Source organism: Podarcis erhardii, assembly GCF_964252035.2.
Source record: "Podarcis erhardii genome assembly, chromosome: 11".
In the NCBI taxonomy this organism is placed as follows: Eukaryota; Metazoa; Chordata; class Lepidosauria; order Squamata; family Lacertidae; genus Podarcis; species Podarcis erhardii.
In genome coordinates this window covers 14,123,846-14,146,784 of record NC_138501.1, presented here as the reverse complement: position 1 = coordinate 14,146,784, position 22,939 = coordinate 14,123,846, and the positions used below count along the sequence as shown (strand labels likewise).

At 41.2% G+C, this 22,939-nt stretch overlaps 1 protein-coding gene and 1 long non-coding RNA gene across 3 annotated transcripts in view; both read left to right on the top strand.

The window, feature by feature from the left end:
- Positions 1-394: 394 nt before the first annotated feature.
- The window catches only part of SLC12A2 (solute carrier family 12 member 2), a 48,466-nt gene continuing 25,921 nt past the window's right edge, over positions 395-22,939 (top strand). Inside the window, exons 1-7 of one of the 2 annotated variants that reach the window (XM_081880347.1) lie at positions 395-1,415; positions 13,682-13,801; positions 16,718-16,793; positions 17,416-17,511; positions 19,608-19,747; positions 20,610-20,720; positions 22,105-22,213. In XM_081880347.1, coding sequence (XP_081736473.1) covers positions 768-1,415; positions 13,682-13,801; positions 16,718-16,793; positions 17,416-17,511; positions 19,608-19,747; positions 20,610-20,720; positions 22,105-22,213 — 1,300 coding nt within the window. In that variant the 5' untranslated portion in view covers positions 395-767. The remainder of the gene's footprint in view (positions 1,416-13,681; positions 13,802-16,717; positions 16,794-17,415; positions 17,512-19,607; positions 19,748-20,609; positions 20,721-22,104; positions 22,214-22,939) is intronic. The other variant, XM_081880346.1, reaches the window with a different exon arrangement.
- LOC309352265 lies at positions 4,391-6,816 on the top strand. Its single transcript, XR_014161211.1, has 2 exons — positions 4,391-4,691; positions 5,999-6,816. It is a non-coding gene; the product is annotated as an uncharacterized lncRNA (long non-coding RNA).

The window sequence follows — 22,939 nt, the reverse complement described above, 5'->3', positions numbered from 1 at the left end:
CCGGGGAGAAGAGCGCGCGGCCCGGGCAGCCTCGAGGCGGCCGCCGGCGGCTCCTTTAAAAGCCGAGTCCCCCCCCACCCCCGCCCTCAGAGCCGCGAGGCGATTGGCTGAGCGCGGCCCGCTCTTTCCTCGAGCGCGGCGGCCGAGGGGCCCGTTGGTGTCGCCTGGCGGCTGGGCTTCGCCTCGGAGCACCTCTGAGGAGGAGGAGGAGGCGACACCCGCCCACCTCTACACGGAGCGCCCCGGCGCTCGCCCCTTCCGACGCCGCGCGAACCTGCGTGTGGGAAACGAGGGCGGCGGCGCCCCCTCCCGCCTTTCCCCCTCAGCGGCCGCCCGTTTTCGAGGCTTGTGACGTCGGCGGCTCCCTCAGGCAGCGGCTGGCGGGAGGGAGGGAGGAGTCGTGAGGAGACGGCGGCGCTTCTTCTTCCCGGAAGGCTGCGGCGAGGCTGTGTGGAAGCCTCGGCTCGAGGGGCCGCATCTTGGCGGGGGGAAGCGTGAGGCAGGCGGGAGCCGCTGCCGGCCGAGAGCATCACCGGCCTCATCATCACCTGGCGCGGAGGGCGGGCGGGCGGGGAGGGGCCGCGGGGCGGTTGCCTCGCCGAGGAGGCGCGGCGTGTGGCGTTGCCTCCGGAGTGCGGCATATAGTGTCGCCCAGCAGCGGCGCGGCGCCGCTCGGTAGTTTAAAGCGCCCTCAGGAGTAGCAGCAGCAGAACCAGCCGCCTTCCTGCCCGCTCCAAGCCGCGTGAGGAGGAGCAGCAGCAGCAGCCATGAAAGGGAAGCAGCCGCCGCCTCACACGCCGCCCAGCGCCGGCTCTCCTCCGCTGAAAGACGACGCCGACGAAGCGCCTCGCATCCCGGCCAGCGACGGGGATGCCGGCGGAACGGGCGCCCCTGCGCCGGCTCCCGCCTCGGCTGCCGGCGACGGGCTGGCTCTCCGACCGCTGGGTCCGACGCCGAGCCAGAGCCGCTTCCAGGTGGACCTAGTGGCCGAGACTGCGGGGCGAGCGGCCGCCGGGGGGGAAGAAGAGGCGGCGGCGGCGGCGGCGGCCCCCAAACCCCCCGGGGACGGGAAAGGCGGCGAGGAAGCCAAAGGCCGGTTCCGGGTGAACTTCGTGGACCCTTCGGCCGGCGACGACAGCTCGGGGGAGCCCGGCGGCGAAGGCTGCAACGTGAGCTTCCAGAACGGGGGCGACACGGTGCTGAGCGAGGGGAGCCTGCATTCCGGCGGCGGCGGCTCCGGGGGCCACCACCACTACTACTACGACACCCACACCAACACCTACTACCTGCGCACCTTCGGGCACAACACCATCGACGCCGTGCCCAGGATAGACTATTACCGCCACACGGCCTCCGGACTCGGGGAGAAGCTCATCCGGCCCAGCCTGGCGGAGCTGCACGACGAGCTGGACAAGGTGAGAGGGATGCGCAGCCAGCGGGCGAGCTCCGTGCGCGGCTGCGTTTGGCAGAGGATCGCGGGGCAGGCGCAAGAGGGGTGGGGGCAAGAGGTGCCTTTTGCAGAAACGCCGAAAGCAGGTCTCGCAAGCCTGGGTTGCGGCGCCGTGCAGAACTGCAGAGGCATCATCTCCTCCTTCTTTGGCGATCCTTCGTAGCCGAGTAAGATTGTCTTCCCTAAACACGGTTTTGACAGTGAGCAGAGGCATCCTCGCTTTCAGGAGTCGTAGATGCGACAGCAACCCGCGGGCTAACTTAATCCCCGTGTCTAAAAGATCTTTGACAGGCGGGTTTCCGTCTATGCCAGCCTTCGGTTCCTGAGATGTTGTTGGACTACAGTTCCCATCATCCCCAGCCAGCATAGCCGGTGGTCGGGGAGGATGGGAGCTGTAGTTAAAGAGCATGTGGGAGGAAGAAACTGCCTTGCGCATTACCAGTTTGCTATTTTGCTATGCTACACGCTCTGGAGTTGCAGCCGGCTGCGATTAGGCACACGTGCTTTATTTTTATATTTCTTTAAAGCAAGAGACGTCTAGTAGACTTTGCTATGCATGGGTAAAGGGGCTACATACAGGCTGATTCAATACTCTGGTGTTGGTATAGACTAGATAAACCCCCCTATGGGCTGCCAAAACTAGCTGAGCTTAAGTAAGGAGTGCTAACCTTATGTCATTGTCCTTCATTAATTCTTTGCACATGAACTTGGCCTTCTCAGGTACACGTGGAAAATACTGTACTTTATCTAATTCTTCCATCTGCTTTGTGTATGTGTTGTCTGCTGTCCCAAGTGCACATGGGAGCATGAAACATGTGCTTATATATCTACAAAAGTAATTGGAGCATTAACAGCTGAATATCTGCAAATGAAAAAACATGGCAAACTACTTGCTGTTAATTTCCTAAGCGGTGATAACACCAACAAAGATGAGTATTTACCTCTTGTGAACGCCATCCCTTTTTCCTTCCTGTTTATTTTCAGCAGAAGTTTCTTGCACGGGGTCAGCTGGGGAGAATGTGAAGCAAGCCCCAACTAGGGATCAATCAAAGGTCACCTTGAGATAGGCCAAAGGAAATTAATTTGTCTCTGCTTTTATAAACATAGCATCTGGGTACCACCATCACCCCTTATCTAAGTACTGGAATTATTCAGTGACACAAACTGTTTCCATATTGCATAGATTAGGCTTAAAATAATTCAACTTTATTTTTTGTTCTCTTGTAAAGGCACTTGTTTACATCATGCTTCTCTTTATGGGCTGTTGCATTCTGCATACACTTGCATGTGTGATTGCCTCCTCGGTATCCTCAGGAATGATTTCAGCTTCTTTTTAACTGTCTTCATCCATTTAGTATTAGTACTTTATTAACTGTTCCTAGAATCCTAATGCTTCCTGTGGTGTTCACAAGCTGGTTTTTAAAAGTAGGGACTAGGCTTTGTTTTAAAGGGTATTTGTTACTGATTCTCACACAAGACAACTGAAGGTGCCATGTTAATTTCCTGACTTTTAATAGTAGATCAGAATTAAATACCCTCTTCATTTTTTTTGTCATGCTGTGGGAAAAGGTAACTTAACATGAGAAACTTTTTTTAAAGTTTTCTTAAGTGTGAAATACATTTATTAGGAAATCCAGTAATAAGGTTTTTGTTTTTGTTTTGATTTCTTCAGACCTTTAGATAGAAAACAACCCAATTTTCTCACATGGTAGAAATGGTTAGTACATTTTAAAGAAGCATCTTACATAAATAAATAAACATTTGAATATAATTAACTAAATCCCTATCACATGTTTCATTTTAAATGGTACATCTGTTATGTACTACATATACCTATACCTACCTGCAGGTACATGGTGACAACACTCTTTAAAATGGGACTTCTATTTCTTAAAGAGGCATACATACCTTCATCTGTCACTTATCTGCAAGAAGTTTCCTATATTATGATGAAAATCCCACAAAGAGAAGATTGTGATATTTTTAACCCCAGTAATGTGTTCACTTTTCCCAGTAGAGTAAGTTATATATTCAAATGTTCTGTTGGAAACCTTCACTGACTAATAGGATGAATTATAAACATATGAAAGCATGCTAAAGTATGGGCTTCAACCATTCACTACCTGACTTGACCACTTATTGAAAATTTTAAACAACAATAATTTAAAGATGGGAAGATGTTTCTGATACATCCAATTCACTCCTTTAAATTTCAGTGAATAAACAATAGTGCAGTAACTTAGCAATATATTGTAAATACCAGGTATTCACTCCTGACTGTTTACAATATGTTGTATGTTTAGTGTATGTAGATTTTTAAAAAAGAATTGAAATGTTTTTTAAAAAATTTGGATGGCTTGTTTAAAACCAGTTTAAAATGCTGCATGCTGCAAGACCTAGCAGCTGCCTCAGTTGTGTTTTCAGTAGTGATTGAAGTACCTGAAGCCATATTCAACCTGGCATATGGCCCCATGGTTAGTAGGTAACCATTGACTAGGTTGTGAAGAATGAAAAGAATTAGTGTTGTGTGTAAGTAGAAGAGTCTTTGCAAAGCACAACGAGGCCGGACCCTTAGCAAATACAGTGGTACCTTGGGTTACATATGCTTCAGGTTACATACGCTTCAGGTTACAGACTCCGCTAACCCAGAAATAGTACCTCGGGTTAAGAACTTTGCTTCAGGAGGAGAACAGAAATTGTGCTCCAGCGCTGCGGCAGCAGTGAGAGGCCCCATTAGCTAAAGTGGTGCTTCAGGTTAAGAACAGTTTCAAGTTACCGTAAGTACGGACCTCCGGAACAAATTAAGTACTTAACCCGAGGTACCACTGTACATCCTTTCACAACTTTGAGGAAGTTCAGAAATGTAGGTTCATTTTTTTTAAAAAAAGAATACTTGTGCATCTTGTGTACTGCTGAAAGATTATACTCGCACTGGCAGGTTACCTTTTCAAGCGGCTAAAATTATAGTACAGGGGTAGTCAGCCTTTTTATACCTATCACACACTAATGCATCTTTCTTGATGGTGAAATTTGCTTACCACTCACCAGTGCTCGATGGAAGGAGGATTCAGCTTGTGCCATAGAACCCCCTACCACCCACTTAGAATCCTGAAACGCCCACTAGTGTGCGGTAGGGACCAGGTTGACAACCCCTGTTATAGCATACCTTAAGTATAGTTGGTGGTCAGTTTGTATCTAACCCACAAACACCCTGTGATGACTCTGAAAACTGGCAAATGATGTATTTGCTTCTTTTTAAAAAAATAATTTTTATTGACAGTTTAAAAGTTACAAAAAGAAAAAATAGAAAAGGAAAAGAATTAAACAATACAATACATTACAAAAACAAAAACACTACGTAAAACATTAAATTAACAAAACAAAACAAGACAATTAAAATCACATCCAATAATTTCAAAATCTTGTCTTTCAATCACTTGTTTCAGCGACCTCCTCTCACCTCCCTTTTTGTATTCCACTTCAATTACCTGTTTCAGCAATTCCTTTCCATCTTTCTCTATCTTCTGTTCTGTAATTTGTCTTAACATATTCTAACCTTGTTTCCCCCCCCCCCTTTAATACATTAACAATCTATCTGTACCTATTTCCTTATAACATTTCTGCTAAAGCCATATAACTTCATTCCATCATTTTTCTAACATTTCATTAATTTTACAATATTTCTGTAAATAATCTTTAATTTTTTTCCAATCTTCTTCCACCGACTCTTCTCCCTGATCTCGGATTCTGCCAGTCATTTCCACCAGTTCCATATAGTCTATCAACTTCATCTGCCATTCTTCCCGGGTGGGTAAATCTTGTGTCTTCCAATATTTCGCGATGAGTATTCTTGCTGCTGTTATTGTGTACATAAAGAAAGTTCTATCTTTCTTTGGCACCAATTGTCCGACCATGCCCAGGATATAGGCCTCTGGTTTCTTCAGAAAGGTATATTTAAATACCTTTTTCATTTCATTGTAAATCATCTCCCAGAATGTCTTAATCCTTGGGCATGTCCACCAAAGGTGAAAGAATGTACCTTCAGTCTCATTACATTTCCAGCATTTATTTTCGGGCAAATGGTAAATTTTTGCAAGCTTGACTGGTGTCATGTACCACCTGTAAATCATTTTCATTAAATTTTCTCTTAAAGCATTACATGCCGTAAATTTCATACCTGTAGTCCATAACTGTTCCCAGTCAGCCATCATAATGTTATGTCCAACATCTTGTGCCCATTTAATCATAGCAGATTTCACCGTTTCATCTTGAGTGTTCCATTTCAACAGCAAGTTATACATTCTTGACAAATTCTTAATTTTGGGATCTAACAATTCTGTTTCCAATTTTGATTTTTCCACCTGGAAGCCAACTTTTTTGTCCAAATTATATGCCTCCATTATTTGATAGTAATGGAGCCAACCTCGCACTTTATTTTTTAATTTTTCAAAGCTCTGCAGTTTTACTCTGTCTCCATCTTGTTCCAAAATTTCCCAATATTTCGGCCATTTGGCCTCCATATTGAGTTTTTTCTGTGCCGCAAATGAGGTATTTGCAAAAGGAAGCTGCATGGCACATGTTGGAGACCTCTTGAGGCAATAGCCATTGTAACCTTTCCCATTGTGGCCTGGTTCACCTGTAACAGTAAATCAGGGTCAAAACAAATGATGGCTCACTGGGAGCTGGTGCACCAACCCCCTCCCTGCTTTTGCCACACCCAGAGGAAACCAGGGATAGGTGTAAACTAGGTCTTGTGGATTATTTCTCTCCAAGCCATGAAAAGCCAAGAACTCCGGGAGGAAGGGGATGGGTTTTAGTTGAGTAGTGTACACCAGCGCACTTGCTTGTTCTGTGACTTACTCTTATATGTGAACCAGGGTAGTCTTTGCTTCCTTTTCCATCATTTCAAGGGGTGGAAGGTGAGCAAGAAGTTATAGCAATCCTGAGGAGCCACTAACTATATGTGCCAGTGTAATTTTGGCAGTTTGGAATAACTTGGGGGCTTTCATGAAAACAAAGAAATACTAGTAACCTTGGCCTGTACCTATGCATTCCTTCCATAGGGGCATAGTTCATTTTTATCTCAAATTTCTAATATGGGAATAAAGTGCCTTACCATCATTAAAATGGAGCAGTAGTAAGACACCAGAAAGTAAAACATTAATTCACAGTGCTGATGAAAGAGGCTGGCTTGACTCATCACAATGATAGTGTCATCCATGATATGCGTGGGAAAATTTATATTTTACAAAAAAATAATTAAAAAAATGCTTTTTAATGTGGAAAATTTTCTGTTTTATAAGTTCATTAATAACAGTGAATGGATGTCAACTGCAAATAACTATTAGACATGTTTGACAGTTCAAGTATTTTACCCTTTGTTGACCAACCAACAAACAAGCATGCTAAATTAGATCACTCTCTAGGGTGTCAGAAAATTCTCTCTCTCTCTCTCTCTCTCTCTCTCTTTCTCTCTCTCTCTCTCTCTCTCTCTCACACACACACACACACACATATATATATATATATATATATATATATATATATATATATATAAAATCCCCTGCAAATTATTGGAACTTGCATTGGAAGTGCAATGTTATGTTATGACTGCTGTTCACTGCTATGCTGAACACTTAACCATCTAGGACAGGAAGGAGTTTTTGCATCCCCCCACTCTTGTCCCATATTGCACCCTATTTAATTGCTTCAATTGAATTCAGTGGGAAACACTGAGAACTGATCCCACTTCTAATGTGTTTAACCCTGCTAGAATCTTGTTTGTACCTTTTAAAGCAGTGAAAAGTAGTGTAGGGAATGTGCCTGCCCAATCTAGATAGGACCAACAGCACATTCCTACCATGGTTAGAAGAGATGCTGCAGCTCAGTGAATGATTGCTGTGCCTTCAGTTGTCAAGAGGGGAGGGACTAAGCTCAGTGGCAGAATGGCAAGCTTTGCTTGTAGAAGTTCCTAAGTTCAATCAGTTGTGTAGGACTGGGAAAGATCCCTGATGCCAGTCAATGTGTAGATAATACTGAGGGTATATGGACTAATGGTCTGATTGTGAATGTGGCAGATTTTAATGTTCTTATTCTGGTAATGCTTTGCCTACCATTCCCAGCTCTTGCAGGTGAGGACAAAGATGCTGGATGACTGCAAATTAAGAGGCACAATTTGACACTTTGGCTGCTCACCTGGGGGTAACTGCTTCTTAGTGAATATATCGCAAACTGCATGGCTACCATAATGGTGCAAATGGGGCTTTATGTAGTTCCATAGTTAATTCCAATCAACTTGTGCAATCATACTTGGGCTGCATGTTGATAGTAATATTCAGTACATATAATATACCGTAGCTTGTAATACATTTGCATTGATCCCCTAACTAATAAACACTTTATGATCATATATTTTCATATTGTTGAGTTTGGGATAGTAAGTAAAACACATCTTATCACAGTCTTTTGGACACAAAAGTTCCACACTTAATCCTAAAGTTGATGGATTAGATGGATGGAAAGAGTAACAAAATGTACTTACAGTATTTTGCTAACGTTGCTGTTGGCTCCATTATAATGCTAGAACATGGTAGAAGTAATTTCACTGTTCAGCTAGAGACATAAAAGGCAATTATGTCAAGTTGTGGTATGAGACCTATATTTCATTAGTATTGTCTGCTGTCTCTGAGTCTCTTGAGGCTGCAGCCCAGTATGCACTGACATGGAAGTAAGTCCCATTGAACTCTGGTGGCCTTACCACTGGGTAGGCATGTGTAGGATTGAGCTGGGCATGTAAATGCCTTCAAAAGCATTTTCAATAAATTGATTGAGAGAGAGGCATCTTTAACTGCATGATAAACAGCCAAACTATATAATTCTGTGGATCTTATCTAATGATGGCCTTTTCAGGGGACAAGCAGCCAGATTGGGAGCAATGTTTACTTTACTTTCCCCCACTATTTATTCATTTTAGCTTTTAATGTTTATGACTGTGAGATTTCCTTGACCTTAAGATTCAGATCTTGTAGTAAGAATCTTTGGGCCATGGGGGTCATTTTCAAATAAACTTCTCTACTGGTTTTAAGGCGCTGTGTTCTTGTGGCAAGCGAGATGGTAGAAGAGGATAGATCTTTTATTGATATAAAAATGAATTGCTGGGTGAAGTTGGCTGATATTTTTGAAATTTATTCATAACATATGTGATGAGACAGAGGAGGTGGTCAATAGTGCTACCAAAAAAAATACAACTTGGGAATGGAGATTTATTCCCCAGACACAGTTTGGAATTAAGCTCTGGATGAATAGAATTGGTTTTATGAGTAGCTATTCCCATGTCTGAAAATTATTTATTTGTATGGAGGATATGTACCATATTGTAGGTTTTCTGTATTGGTGTGTTTGAAGTAATGCTTTTGAATGAAAAGTTTGGAAAACACCATAAGACATCAAACCTTAACTGTTATGGCTAAAAGTAGTTGCCATTAGGATCCTTTAAACTTTCATTCTGTTGAGACATTCACAGGCTGTCTCCCAGTGTATTCTTGAGTGGTGTTTGTAGAGCAGATGTATGGCAACAATCCTTGTGTAAAGAAGATCCTAGATGTATCTTCAAATTTGTACAATGTGAGTGTCTAAGCACAACAGACTTTTCAAAAGTACTGCAATAGATGCTCCTAAAGCAGCTAGGTCATAAAACAAATGGAGTAAAACAATCACAAAGGTGGCAAATTCGAACCACACTCATAGGAATTTATGTGTGTTCTCTTTAGTTATAGTTACAGATAGGTAGCCGTCTTGGTCTGCCATAGTCAAAACAAAAAATTCCTTCCAGTAGCACCTTAAAGACCAACTAAGTTAGTTCTAGGTATGAGCTTTCGTGTGCATGCACACTTCTTCAGATATAACTCTTTAGTTATATGATTCTCTTCTCTTCCCACCCTGCACCTCTTATCATATTAAATTACTTTGAATGGTGTGTTGTGTGTAAGTGTAACTGGCTGTTTAACCCATTCCTTCATTGCTGTTTTGTCTGCTCACAGTAACCCCTCCTTCCAGATACTTTTCATCACAAGCTGCTTTTTCTTCCTCAGCTGCTTTACATGATAAAAGAGAAGATTAGGGTGGAGGTGGAAAGTGGAATAATAGGAACAACATGAAATCTGTCCTTCTGTCTGGGAATGCAGAGAAAAACTTTCAGTTTGAGGATGGGAGAAAAATGTTTGATCTGCACTTAGGGCGAATGTTGTCACGATAACCTGGTTGAGAAGAGGAAGATTGGCCTGCAGAACTATGTTCAAATGAGGAGGTGTTGAGGATTAATGCAAGGCCAAGAACTGAAATATTAACTTGATGGCTCATAAAGTCTTACAACTGACTACAAAGTTTTCCAGTAACTAATGTCCGAGAATTAACAAGTGGGAAATCTGTTTAAGGGGCTGTATTACTAAGCAAATTATAGCTAATGAAGCCCTGAGTACAGTAAACCTGTATCGGCACAGTTTGATTTGTCAAGCAGCTTGCTCAGGGAGGAAAGTCTGTAAAAGTACTATTCTTGGGTGAGACAGAGTTCAAGTTTGAACTAGAACTTTGGGGGGGGCATGTAGTGCCATAGGAGGGACACGGGTGGCGCTGTGGGTAAAACCTCAGTGCCTAGGACTTGCCGATCGCATGGTCGGCGGTTCGAATCCCCGCGGTGGGGTGAGCTCCCGTCGTTCGGTCCCAGCTCCTGCCCACCTAGCAGTTCGACAGCACCCTTAAGTGCAAGTAGATAAATAGGTACTGCTTTATAGCGGGAAGGTAAACGGCGTTTCCATGTGCTGCGGTGGTGCTGGCTCGCCAGAGCAGCTTCGTCACGCTGGCCACGTGACCCGGAAGTGTCTCCGGGAGACAGCCCTGGCCCCCGGCCTCTTAAGTGAGATGAGCGCACAACCCTACAGTCGGACACGACTGGCCCGTACGGGCAGGGGTACCTTTACCTTTACCTATGTAGTGCCATAAATTAGAACAAGAGCCCTTTCTACACCTATGGCTAAAAGTGTGAACAGAACTTAACAACTCTTTCAGAAATAAATATATTCCAGTGTGATTGACCATGATCCTTGGAAACTGACTTATGCCCAGGATACTTCTTAAGGAGCTTTTTCAAAGGTCCTGAGTGCTGGATACCTCAGTTAGTGGATAAACTTATCTGCAGCTTTTTCTCTCACAGTACTATACTTAGCAGCCTTTTGTTCCTGGCGGCAGGAGATCCATCAGTAGACTTGAATTTTCTGTTTTCCTGTATTGAATGGGGCTCTAAGCATTGTGTGGCAGCAGAGAAGAGTCTATTGTGGTGCTTACTTGACGTTATATTAGAAATACTCGTGCATAGAAGAGCTGCATTTAGAGGAACAGAACTTGGATGTGACTACTCATCCTCTTATCTCTTTGCCTAAAATAATGAGCAACCAAATAGCATTTTTATGTTCAATGCATGCATTCTTAAAGGTAAAGGGACCCCTGACCATTAGGTCCAGTCGTGGCCAACTCTGGGGTTGTGGCGCTCATCTCGCTTTATTGGCCGAGGGAGCTGGTGTACAGCTTCCGGGTTCATGTGGCCAGAATGACTAAGCTTCTTCTGGCGAACCAGAGCAGTGTACGGAAACACCGTTTACCTTCCTGCTATTTATCTCCTTGTGCTTTGACGTGCTTTCGAACTGCTAGGTTGGCAGGAGCAGGGACTGAGCAACGGGAGCTCACCCCATCGCGGGGATTCGCACCGCCAACCTTCTGATTGGCGAGTCCTAGGCTTTGTGGTTTAACCCACAGCGCCACCCGCGTCCCTCACATGCATTATTACAATACTCTAAATTAGTCAAAAATTATTACTGTTATAGTACAGGTATGGAGGAGGCTAAGTGATAAGAGCCTCTGCAACTTAACTCACTTAGCCACTATTTTGGGCCCCCTCTTACACGTCACCAGCACAGCAATATGTTTTGATTCACTGTGTTTGTATTATACATAAATAGGACAGAAAAGTAAGTGGTTGCATTTAGTAATTTTAACACTTAAGGTGGTTTTTTTTTAATGTCACTTGATCTGTGGGAGGCAACCCTCCCCTCCATCTCCCCCCAAAAAGAGCACTCTGGCAGTAAATAACATGAAGAACCTGCTAAAAAAGTTCTGAACATATAATAACCAAGAAAAATATCCCATTTACAAGATAATAATGCAGAAACTAGGGGTGGTATTAAATTAAATTTTACTCAGAGTAGGCCGATTAAAAAGAATGGCTCTAACCTTAAGTAAAACATAGTTGAATGCCAACCATTGTCGGTAATACATCATACAAGGTAATGTATGTTGTGAAATCTTGACATTTGTCACACCGCCACATACGTGCATAATGCCTCAGTGTTTTCATTCTGAGTACTGTTCTATTAAAAGGTATCCACTTACTTCAATATTCTATGTATTTATATTTACATAGGTAACACATACATAATGCAATGTTGTCTTTTATTCATGTAACAATAATACTATGCTGATTTTATAGTTGATAATTCTTTTACTATGTCTATATAATTGTTCCATGAAAGTCTAATACTTGGGTCAGGGTACTGTGCATAATTGTACATCAGTTACAACAATAATTTTTTTTTATATGTTAACATATCAAGAGTTGACTAAATTACAGCACAATCCTATGCATATCTAGTTTCACAAAATGGTAAGCCATGGGTTTCCCCCCTCAAACCATGAGTTAACCATGAGTTGTCCTGTAGATGATCAACAAACTGATTTGTTTTGTTTTCTAGTTGCTCTTGCACCATGCCTTTGTAGTTTGGTAAGCATCTGTGGTGGAGGGGTAAAAAAAATCATGGTTAAGGAAAGATGTTGGACTCACAAAGAAGAGCAAGCCACAGGTGTTTTTCCTTTTTTTGAAACCCAAGCATTGTAAGCCAACAACAAACCATGATTAATATCCTGGTAGAGTCTACTTAGAGCACTAAGTCATGGTTTACTAAACAATGGTTTAGTGTTATGTGCTAACCAGGCCTGATACTAGAATGATTAGAACACATGTTACCAAACATTAGCAGTTTTACTTTTGGGGTTTTTTTTTTGCTAAAAGCCTGAATATTTTCTAGTTCTATAAAATTAAAATGTTCTGGCATTTTATTTTTGCATAATTTCATTTCACCAAGTAGTCCAAATCTTCCCATCGCTCCTAAATTTTAATTTGTTCTATCTAGATTCCATTTTGCTCTGTTAGAAGCTAGTAAGTATTATATCATCTGTGCTGTGGCACTAGTGAGTGACCTATGACATCCTGATTTTGTGTATTGTCATAAATAGTTCTTTTTAAATGTCATGCCATCAATTTTAACTGACTGCACAACTAGTTAAAAATTGGGGAGGAGGAATTTTCTATCCCAGGCCAGTTCTTTCAAGACTTACAAAGATTTTTCCTGGACTTACAAGCCCTTGCAATGAGGGTATAATGATCATTTTCTGCCTTTTTGAATGATAGCATCAATTGGAATTTTTTTCTTTGGTATCTTGCTGAAGTATCTGAGTCCAGAACAGATGCCTTTTTCTACACTTATGGAACGTAGCCTAATGAGGGGGAATTCAGCCATTTTAACATTATGGTATGCTGTTGTATTAATGCAGTAACTTTCCATACTGGATAGAAATTATGTTTGGCTGATCAGTTGCTTTCATTTTTTCCCCATTAATACATATTAATTAGCTTTATGCCATGTTTGGTATTACTTTTTGCTGGCCAAGCTTTAAATTTAACCTTGTGTGGAGGAAAATTACACAGTATTCCCTGAGCAACTCTCCTGTGGGATCCAATGATCCTCAAAAGCAGACATTGCTTCTGGTTCATTTCACTTTTACCCTCTTGTTGAAGTGTTATTCCTCCAAATACACAAGCACAGCTAAGTTTTTATATGCCAGTGCTTTTGAAAAATGTGATGATATGAAGGCATCTTAATTCATCTTGTATGTGCTTCAAACCTTTACGTTTAATTAACCAACTTGACAGTTACCAAGATAGTGGATGAAAATAGCCTTTTTTATTAACTTGTTCCTTCAGCTTGCATGCAAATGCAATTCTGAAACATAGGTAATATTTAGATCAGTGGGATCTAAATGTACTTAGGATTGCAACTTTAAACAGAGGCTCAATAGGTTTCCGTTTCATCTAACCCACACCTTCTGATTGTTGTTTTACTACAGGAACCATTTGAGGATGGATATGCAAATGGAGAAGAAGGAACTCCTACGGGAGATGCCACTGCTACTTACACTGCTGAAAGTAAAGGGATTGTCAAGTTTGGCTGGATTAAAGGTGTATTGGTAAGTAGAACTTTGGTAATGATGAACCCATCTGTGCTATTTTCTTAGTAACTGATGAAGCAACAATTGAATATGTCTACTTGCATATATATTGCAGATTTTTTAAAAAAAGAAAGAGCAAAATAATTGATTAACGTGTAGTAGATACAAAGTTTCTGTTTTTCTGTTTCTGCTACTCTTGTTGTTGTTTTAAAAAAAGAAATATGTATCAAGATACATTTGCCTTTGTCTCCCCCAACTCTTTTTATTACTGCGCCCTAAAATGATTTAGGACATTCATGAATGGCCAAACACTTTCTCTCTTCCTGCTGTTCCTTAACTCAAAGATAAACGCTGGCTCATCTTTGAGTGTCTAGCAAATTAAATTTCATTCCTTCAGACACTTTACTAAGAGGCAAATCCCATTTAACTTGGTGGACCTTGCTTCTGAGAAAATCTTATTAGGACTGACTGTAAGGTGAAGAATAATGAAAAGGCATTCATGTTACTTAAGGCAGCCTTGTATTGCATGCAGGTCCCACTTACCAAACACAATGCATTCCCAGGAAATCGTTTGTTAGACGGGCGTTTGCATAAGGAACCGAAGATTTCTATTATTTCCTATGGGAACCTTTCTAATCCGTGACTTGTCTTATATCTCTCCTCTGCCCCCTCCATGGTTTCTGCCTGAAAATGGCTGGCGCTGTCCAGCAAACCACAAACATGAACGGAAGTGGGCAAACTCTGGCTTATCTGAATTAGCTGTGTGCGTAGTGAGGTTTGGGCTTATTTCTTTGTGTTTGGATAAGTGAATTTTTGCATAATAAGTGGGCGGATAGCAGGACCTGCGTGTATACAGTTGGCCTGGTAACTTTATTGCAAATGGACTAGCAGGGGAGGGATGACTCTCCTCCATCTGTAGCCAGCATGGAAATGCAGACACAAGTCACTTTGCACAGTTAACTCAGGAAACACGAGGGAGGGAACATGGTGGCTCAAATTTCATCCTCCGTCCGATAACTATTGGACCAATGCCATGATGTCATAAGAATACAGTAACTTGCACAGCTTATAACATTAACTAGATTTCGTTTCTTCTGGTGGAGTGCCTGGGGAGAGCAGTCATTTGGCCCAAATAAGGGTGAGGAGAGAGCAGTATCCTGGTTCAAATAAGTAAACAAAAGGATTTCATCTATAAATTGGCTTCCCTGCAGTGTTCACTTAATGGGACATTCATCTCAGCTAGTAATTTTTCTTTGACTTATTGGAAGTCTGGGGAAGAATTCAGTGTCGTGCTAAGGTGATTTGGGCAGGTTGAGCATTTTGGCTCACCCGACAGAAGGATTCCTGCTCCTTCCTTCCCATGCTACTCTGGTTTTCCTCCTGCTCCCTGCTCCCCCAGCCTATTGTTATTGTTATTATTGTTGTTTATTAAATTTGTATATCACCCTATAGCTGCAGGTGTATATTGCAAGGTGTACAAGCCCAATTTCCCATGAAAGCAGAAGCCCTTCTTTAGGACTTCCGCTGACAGGACTCATTAGTTGAATCCTGTCCCTAGAATTTTAATTGTGTTTTCGATTTTTGTAAGAAGTCAGTGAATTAACTGAACCCAACCTTTTCCAATAAAAAAAATCTCATTCACAGCTTTATCAGACTTTATAGTTGTTTGAAAATAACTCCATGGAGAAATAATAAGATTTGTAACATCACGATTTCTGTTACTGTGGTGGTTCAAGCAAATTGCAGATTTTAACTTCGATTTACTGTAGTTGTTTCAAAGTTGTACTAGTCTGCTAAGGACACAGTGAATACTAGAAGAATGTCTATCCTTCTTAACTTAGTGTTATAAAACTGCAAATGACATGATTCCAGCTCTCATGTTATAACTGTGACAGGATGGTGGAAATTAACACAGTTCAGTTTGTACAAACAAAGCAACCTTACATGGACAAAATCCCCTGTCTTCTGGAGGAATCTTGGCATGTCTGTAGTATATTTTATCTTGACATGGCAAAAAAAGGTATTTACTTTAAATAATTGGAGTTTTTGTATTGTTTTCCAGTTTACAATTATACAGAGTATTAACTACCTTTTTATTTGTTATTGTTGGTTATTATAACTGTTAGTCACTTTTCTCACTGAGTAACTCAAAACCGCTTGCATTAAGAACTTTTAAAAAACAACCAAGTAAAATCCCTAAAAACACAGCTATACAAGTAGAAGGGAGGACTAATGGATCCCACTCCACCAAAAGATGCCACAACACTGCCTTTCAAACTAAGGGCCAAAAGAGAAAAGTATTTGCCTGGTGCCTAAATATAAAGATGGCACCATGTCTGCCTTCCTGGGGAGAGGACTCCACAGTCGCCATCGAAAAGTCCAATTCTTGTGTTTCCACCCTCCAAACCTCTTGTGGAAGGGAGCACTTGAAGAAGGGCCTCAGATTCTGCTGCTGCTGCAGGGTTTGGGTCATAAACACTTATGCTTAAACATTAATAATATTTGTTTTATGTTAAGGAGAAGTATAATTTTCATAATGTAGTGACTTCAGTCACTTCGCTTTTAAAAATGGTCTGTTAAAGCACAACTTGCAAGACATCACAAGTCAAATGGGCCCACCATATGATGGCCCAGAGAAGAGATTGATAAACCCCTACTACTGCTACTGATCCAGGACTGGAAGTATTGAAGATAATAAATTGCCACAAAGCATGTTTGGTGTGCTGTTCAGCTTGAATCACAAGTTATGTGTGCCTCCTGGAAAGAATTCTTGAAAAGTTGAGGTTCTTGGTTGCCTGTATGACAGCAGACTTTTGAAGTTGACCCTGTGAACTCGATTCTTAAAACTCTGTTGTAACTTATTCAAAATGATACCTCTATAATAAATATTGGGACAGCATAGCATGAAAATTCTTTGCTCTTACGGTGTTCTAGGTACGATGCATGTTGAATATCTGGGGTGTGATGCTGTTCATTCGACTGTCCTGGATTGTAGGACAGGCTGGCATAGGTAAGTGTGCCCACCAAATAAAACATCTGTGTGTACTATGTTAATCTTGATCAACTGTTAAAGATCGGTGACTTGTAACTTACAGCATTGGATGAGAATATGATTGATGGAATGCTGCTGATTACCATTGTGATATTCTTAACAAGGAATATATGCTGCTTATCAGTTTCACTAAGAGGCTCAGTGTGTCTCCAGAGCAATGTTCTTTTCTTTGTTATTACAGTATGAGACACTGATTAGGAGGTAATACATATTTGAAGGATTAGTCCTGCTCAGAGCATTACGTAGGCAACAAGTAGTTTTTCATATTCCTTGTTAGTAGTTGCTTGTTTCTGTGGTGTCCTCAAAAGGTGAGGCATACTCTACCTGAAAAGGTACTCCTGAGGGCAGGAGAGGTGGTGGACATGCTTGTTCTTGATGTGAACAGGTGATGTCTTGCATATTGTAGGCACATGTTAAAACAAGCTTGTTTAAAACCAGCTCGTGCATGCCTTAGGTTTAAGACATTTTTTGTTGTATTGATTTATTGAAACCAACAGCCAGCGTTTGTTAAACAAAATTGTACATTTGTTTTGGGGGAAATGATAATTTCCTGTAAATAATCTTAGGAATCTTCTTACAGGACTTGCAGTCTTGGTCATTGCAATGGCGACTGTGGTAACTACGATCACAGGCCTGTCTACATCAGCAATAGCTACCAATGGCTTTGTGAGAGGAGGTAAAACAATGTTATACATGTACTTTCCTGTTTAGTTTTCTTCAAAGGGAGCCAAATCATGTGATATTTACTTTGCATATATGCATCAAATATTTTATATAATTGCGGAGGTACAACATAAGTCGCAAGGTTTTCTTCAAGAAACAATGTGATTGTGCTACTGCATTTTTAAACTGTCAGCTCGCAATAGTGAACTTTCAAAAAGTGACTTTTGGGGTCATGAAGGTGAGGAGAGGTAGGTAGGTCACAAGTAGGGATGGAGAGTACAGCTGGTAAGACATAGATAAAAGAATTTGAAATCAGGCAAATGGTGAGTAATGCATTAGAAATGGAGAGTAACTAGATCAGTGATGTGGAACCTGTGGCCCTCCAAACATCCCATTGCCCCACCCAACATGGTCTGGAGATAATCCAACATTTGGTGGACTCCAGATTCCTCTTCCCTGACCTAGAACCACCTACACATTCACAAGTTAAGAGGCAAACAATGCGATCCAAGCTTTGTTTTGAGAAAGAGGTACCATTTATTGTAGTGAGATTTACTTGCAGCTTAATTACATTAAGGGTTGTAGTCCAAGTAATTAAAAGATGTTAAGAAAACTTAAACACTGAGCTTGCCTTTCTTAAGAGGCTAATTGCAGATTTGTATCTCGAAAATCAGCTTGGCCTTCTTCCCGGATGCTGAGCAATCTCAGTGATGCTATGGAAATGTGATTGTCTTAGGTACAGCAAGTCTGGTTTATATGTTTGTTACTATCTACAGTCGGATGCTCTGTTGATGCAACATGTTAATCATGACTTACACAATTGGACAATTTTCACCTGGGCGTACTTTTGAACACAATTGGGCATATGAACAGTGCAGTCGTGCTGCTTAAGGCAGTAGTGGAGCTTTCTATAGATATACTGAGGGACTTCTAATGGGGTTTGAGTGCTTTCCTGTCAGTGGGCCTTTTCCCCTGGCAAAGTGGTGCTTTTAACAACTCCTTGGCTAGCCTTTGACAGCTTTAGCATTGCTCTTTATATCTCCTGTGACAGGAGTGGTTAACTTGTGGCCCTCCAGATCTTGTTGGACTCTCAAGTGATTCCCATTAGTTGCAACCAGCATGACCCAGTGGTAGGGATGATGGGAATTAGAGTCCCACCATATCTGGAGGGCCATAGGTTAACTACACCAGTCGTGTGAGAATAATTTATGCAGCATAAAGGTAGAAATATGATGGCTTTATTTGAGAAGCTTGCTTCTTGAATAGAGTGTCCATTGGAACAGAAAATACAATCCATGAATAATTCTGAAGTGGATTTTCTTCATTGGTCTTATTTTTTTTGGGGGGGGGGAGGTTGCTATTTGTGTTTCTTCTCTTTTATCTACTTCAAAGTGAATGTTAGCAATCTTCAGCTGTATAATCTGATTTTTTAAAAAAACAGGTTTTCTATTTTTTTTAATGATTGCAAGAAAGAAATAGTACACTTTGATAGAATTACAAGTCAACAATGTGATGCAGGAGCAAAACAAAGTAACAAACTAATACTATTCTAGGCTGCATCAACAGAAGTATAATGTCTCAATCACGTACCATTCTATTCTGACTTAGTCAGACGCCACCTGGAGTACTGGGTCCTGGGCACCACAATATAAGAAGGATATTGACAAGCTAGAACGTGAGCAGAGGAGGGTCTGGAAGCCAAGTATTATGAGGAATGGTTGAGTGAAATGGGTATGTTAAGCCTGGTAAAGAGGAGACAGATATGATAGCCATCTTCAAATATCTGAAGGACTGTGTCATGGATGGAGCAATTTTCTGGAGTATAGGACCCAAACCAATTGATTCAAATTACAAGAAAGGAGATTCTGACTAAACATCAGGAAGAATTTTCTGACAGTTGGATAACTTTAATTCTGTTATCTTACTGAAAGCTGTTACACATGTAGCTGAGGGCAACCTGATTACCAGCTGAAGTAGCAGCTAGGGGCATATCTACATTCTACAAACGTAGAGTTTTTAGCTGTGTGTGTATAAAAACATAGTACATACCAGAGCTTGGTTTTATATAGCCTTGAATCTTGCTCTAATTCTTCTTTATTCTCTCTGCAGGGGGAGCATATTATCTAATTTCCAGAAGCCTGGGTCCAGAATTTGGTGGTGCAATAGGCTTGATATTTGCATTTGCTAATGCTGTTGCTGTAGCCATGTATGTTGTTGGTTTCGCAGAGACCGTTGTAGAACTGCTTAAGGTAAACAATTTTCCCCCAGTTTTGTTTTTCACAATGATAGAAACAGTCTGAATTTTACCATCCCTTTTCTACAATATAACTATGGATTGGATTGATCTGTAATCGTTGTCAAATCCACTACACATGTGACGTAAAATCTATAATATTGAATGACTCATTTTTACACAGACATGTAAACAACCTTGGATTTGGTGCCCCCAGAGTTCTGGATGACAGGCAAAATACTTGTTGGAATCAGCCTTAGACCAAATGATTGTGACTTAGTTGCAGTAAAAATAAATGCTGGATCCAACACTTGAAAATACTTCTGTAAGCCTATGGAGGGTTTAGTCCTATCGCTAAGCTTAATAACGTTCTTTCCCCCCCTCTAATGCAGAGCAAAGTATAAAACTTAGAGGAAACATGCTCAGTTGTTTGAAAGGAATTGGAGTTTATTGGGGGGGGTGTCTATTATGCCTGCAAGAGCCTATGAATGTGTTTAGATCCTGGTCTGCACCTTCATCTAAGGTGTTTGATTTTTAAAATAAATTGACTTAAGTTAGTAAGGTAAAACATAGGGCCATTAACAGAGTTGAACCATTAAAACGTGGTGTTTAGTTCTGGTTCATGTTTATTAGTATTTCTGTTTTAAAAAATCTGTATTTTTTTTTTGAAGTCGTGAATGTTTGACTTGATTTGTATGAAAAACGAACCCTACAAAAAGAATATAATAAATTCTTAAGAAAAACTGCTAGCACTTAATACCATATTTGCTAGGACTCAAAATCATATTTGATCACTGTTAGGGCAGAATTATTTCATAACAGGAAAGTGAACATATGGTGTCAACCTTGTCATAATTGTCTCTCTTTTCTTTCTGTAGGAACATAATTTAATTATGTTGGATCAAATGAATGACATCAGAATAATAGGAGCCATCACAATTGTTATTTTATTGGGCATCTCTGTGGCAGGAATGGAGTGGGAAGCTAAAGTAAGTAACAGTGATTTAAAACATCTACTGCCCTGAAAAGCTGAACACCTTTTGAAATCTGCAAAGCAAGTGAAGTAAACATCAACTTGAACTTACATTGGAATTAGAATTTGGAATCAGATTTCTGGCTGCAGAATATTGTTGCAGGAAATGAACTTATTTATGTTCATTATATTGTTGATTAACAAACCAGGAAAATAAACCAGTTCATAAATTTTGCACTTGGGCATGAATGAAGGCAGGCTGGTGCTGTTGAATGCATAGTTGAGCCAGTTGTGTGAGACTTTAGTGCTACATGCACAGTAACTATTTAGAAACTGAAATCTTATATTAGTAGAATTTTGCAGATTAAGTATATTGTTCAAGGAGGTGGACTTATCCTTGGTCAGTCTGGTTCATGATGTGCATTAGTCCCATTATGTGGGTTTCCCTCATGCAGTCAAGTGTTCCCTTTGCGGCATCAAAAGGGGAAAGCAAAAAGTATACTACAAAATAGAGAGACCACCCAAAAACTTAGTACAATACTGAAAGGTTACTCTGCTCGTATAGGTGATGCATTCAAACAGATCCAAGTACTCATGCAGAGACAGTTTTTAAGTGGCCCCAATGTGGTGTCTGCATTGTTAAAAGCACCCCTAACCTGCGTTTCAGGACTTTAGATGATACGTAAATTGGGAATATGAAAAGCAAGCTAAATGAAGCTTAATGAAAAGTTTTAATGTATTATCATTCTAGTTGCATGAGAAAAATATAATTGGGATTGTGAAGTGAGGGAGAGGTGTTTAAAAACAACAACAGAGGTCCTATATGCATATTCATGAACCTCACTTAAGTTGAAGAATCTTACAAGTAAATGAGTATTTCATTGTGGACTGAGGATTTGGTCAAATGACAAGTAAAATATTGATCAAATAATGGTCACGTATTTTTAAAGCATTGACATGAAACAAGCTAATCACCAATCAGTTTGATACTTCATCTAATTACAAAAACAAGTTAGATATCTTTACAACTGTTATCACATTATCTTAAATAAATTCATTACCATTTTAGAAAAAAATACTTAATCCTACTAAGCAGTGGCCTTTGCCTCTGATATCTGTTTGCAGTCTTAGCAGGTAGCCATTGTGCAAAGGTTTGCTGTGCTGCCCAGTCTGCGCCAGGCTATACACTACAGGGCTAGGAGGCAAGGTGATTTCACTGCTGCCCTTGCTTAACAAATGGTGCTGTAATGTAAGCTGCCATCTACTCCATGGTCGTCTTGGAACATGTGATCTTAGTTGACCAGTTAATTGCCCAAGCCTACTGTTTACGTCCAGTTGCGCCTGGATTTAGCTTGGATAAAAATGTATTTTAATTATGTTGATGACTTCTAAAATTACAGGCACAAATTGTTCTGCTTGTGATCCTGCTAGTTGCTATTGTTGACTTCATCATAGGAACATTTATTTCATTTGAAAGCAAGAAGCCTAAAGGATTTTTTGGCTACCAAGGTAAGGGAGAATGACCAAATATTAATTTGCTGGAAACGTAGCTGCAATGGATATCTGAAACACATTGATATTTCAATTATGTTGCTAGTGGAAATATTTGCTTTAGCCAAAGCTATAAGACTATACTATATGTCTGAAGAATGAATGCCTTGGTTCGTACGTGTCTTGCAGGCATAGGCAACCTCGGCCCTCCAGATGTTTTGGGACTACAACTCCCATGATCCCTAGCTAACAGGACCGGGGTCAGGGATCATGAGAATTGTAGTCTCAAAACATCTGGAGGGCCGAGGTTGCCTAAGCCTGGTCTATTGAGAGAGCAGGGATTTGGGTTCCATGTGATATTTCATCATGCAACTCAATATGCTCATAACAGTTGATGCACAATTTCCTCTTGTTGGATTGTGTTGGAATCAATGAAGGCTGCACATCAATAGTGCTTAGGCAAGCAAGCGGCAATTACATTTCTTGGCCTGAGGGCTGCTCTGAGGATTGGCTGATCCTCCAAGGGCCACTTGCAGCGTTGGATGTGGCCAATGCACACTCCCTCGCATGAGCACACTTACCACCACAGATAATGCACACATGTTACAGAGCCAGACACATGTTCAAATTCATTCAGACAGCTGCCTACCCCCCAGAACTCAGTTGAGTAGCTGAAGACAGGTGGACTTTCTCCCCCATGGCAGTGCTGAGCTTAGGAGAAGAGGATTTGCAATGAGGAAGAAA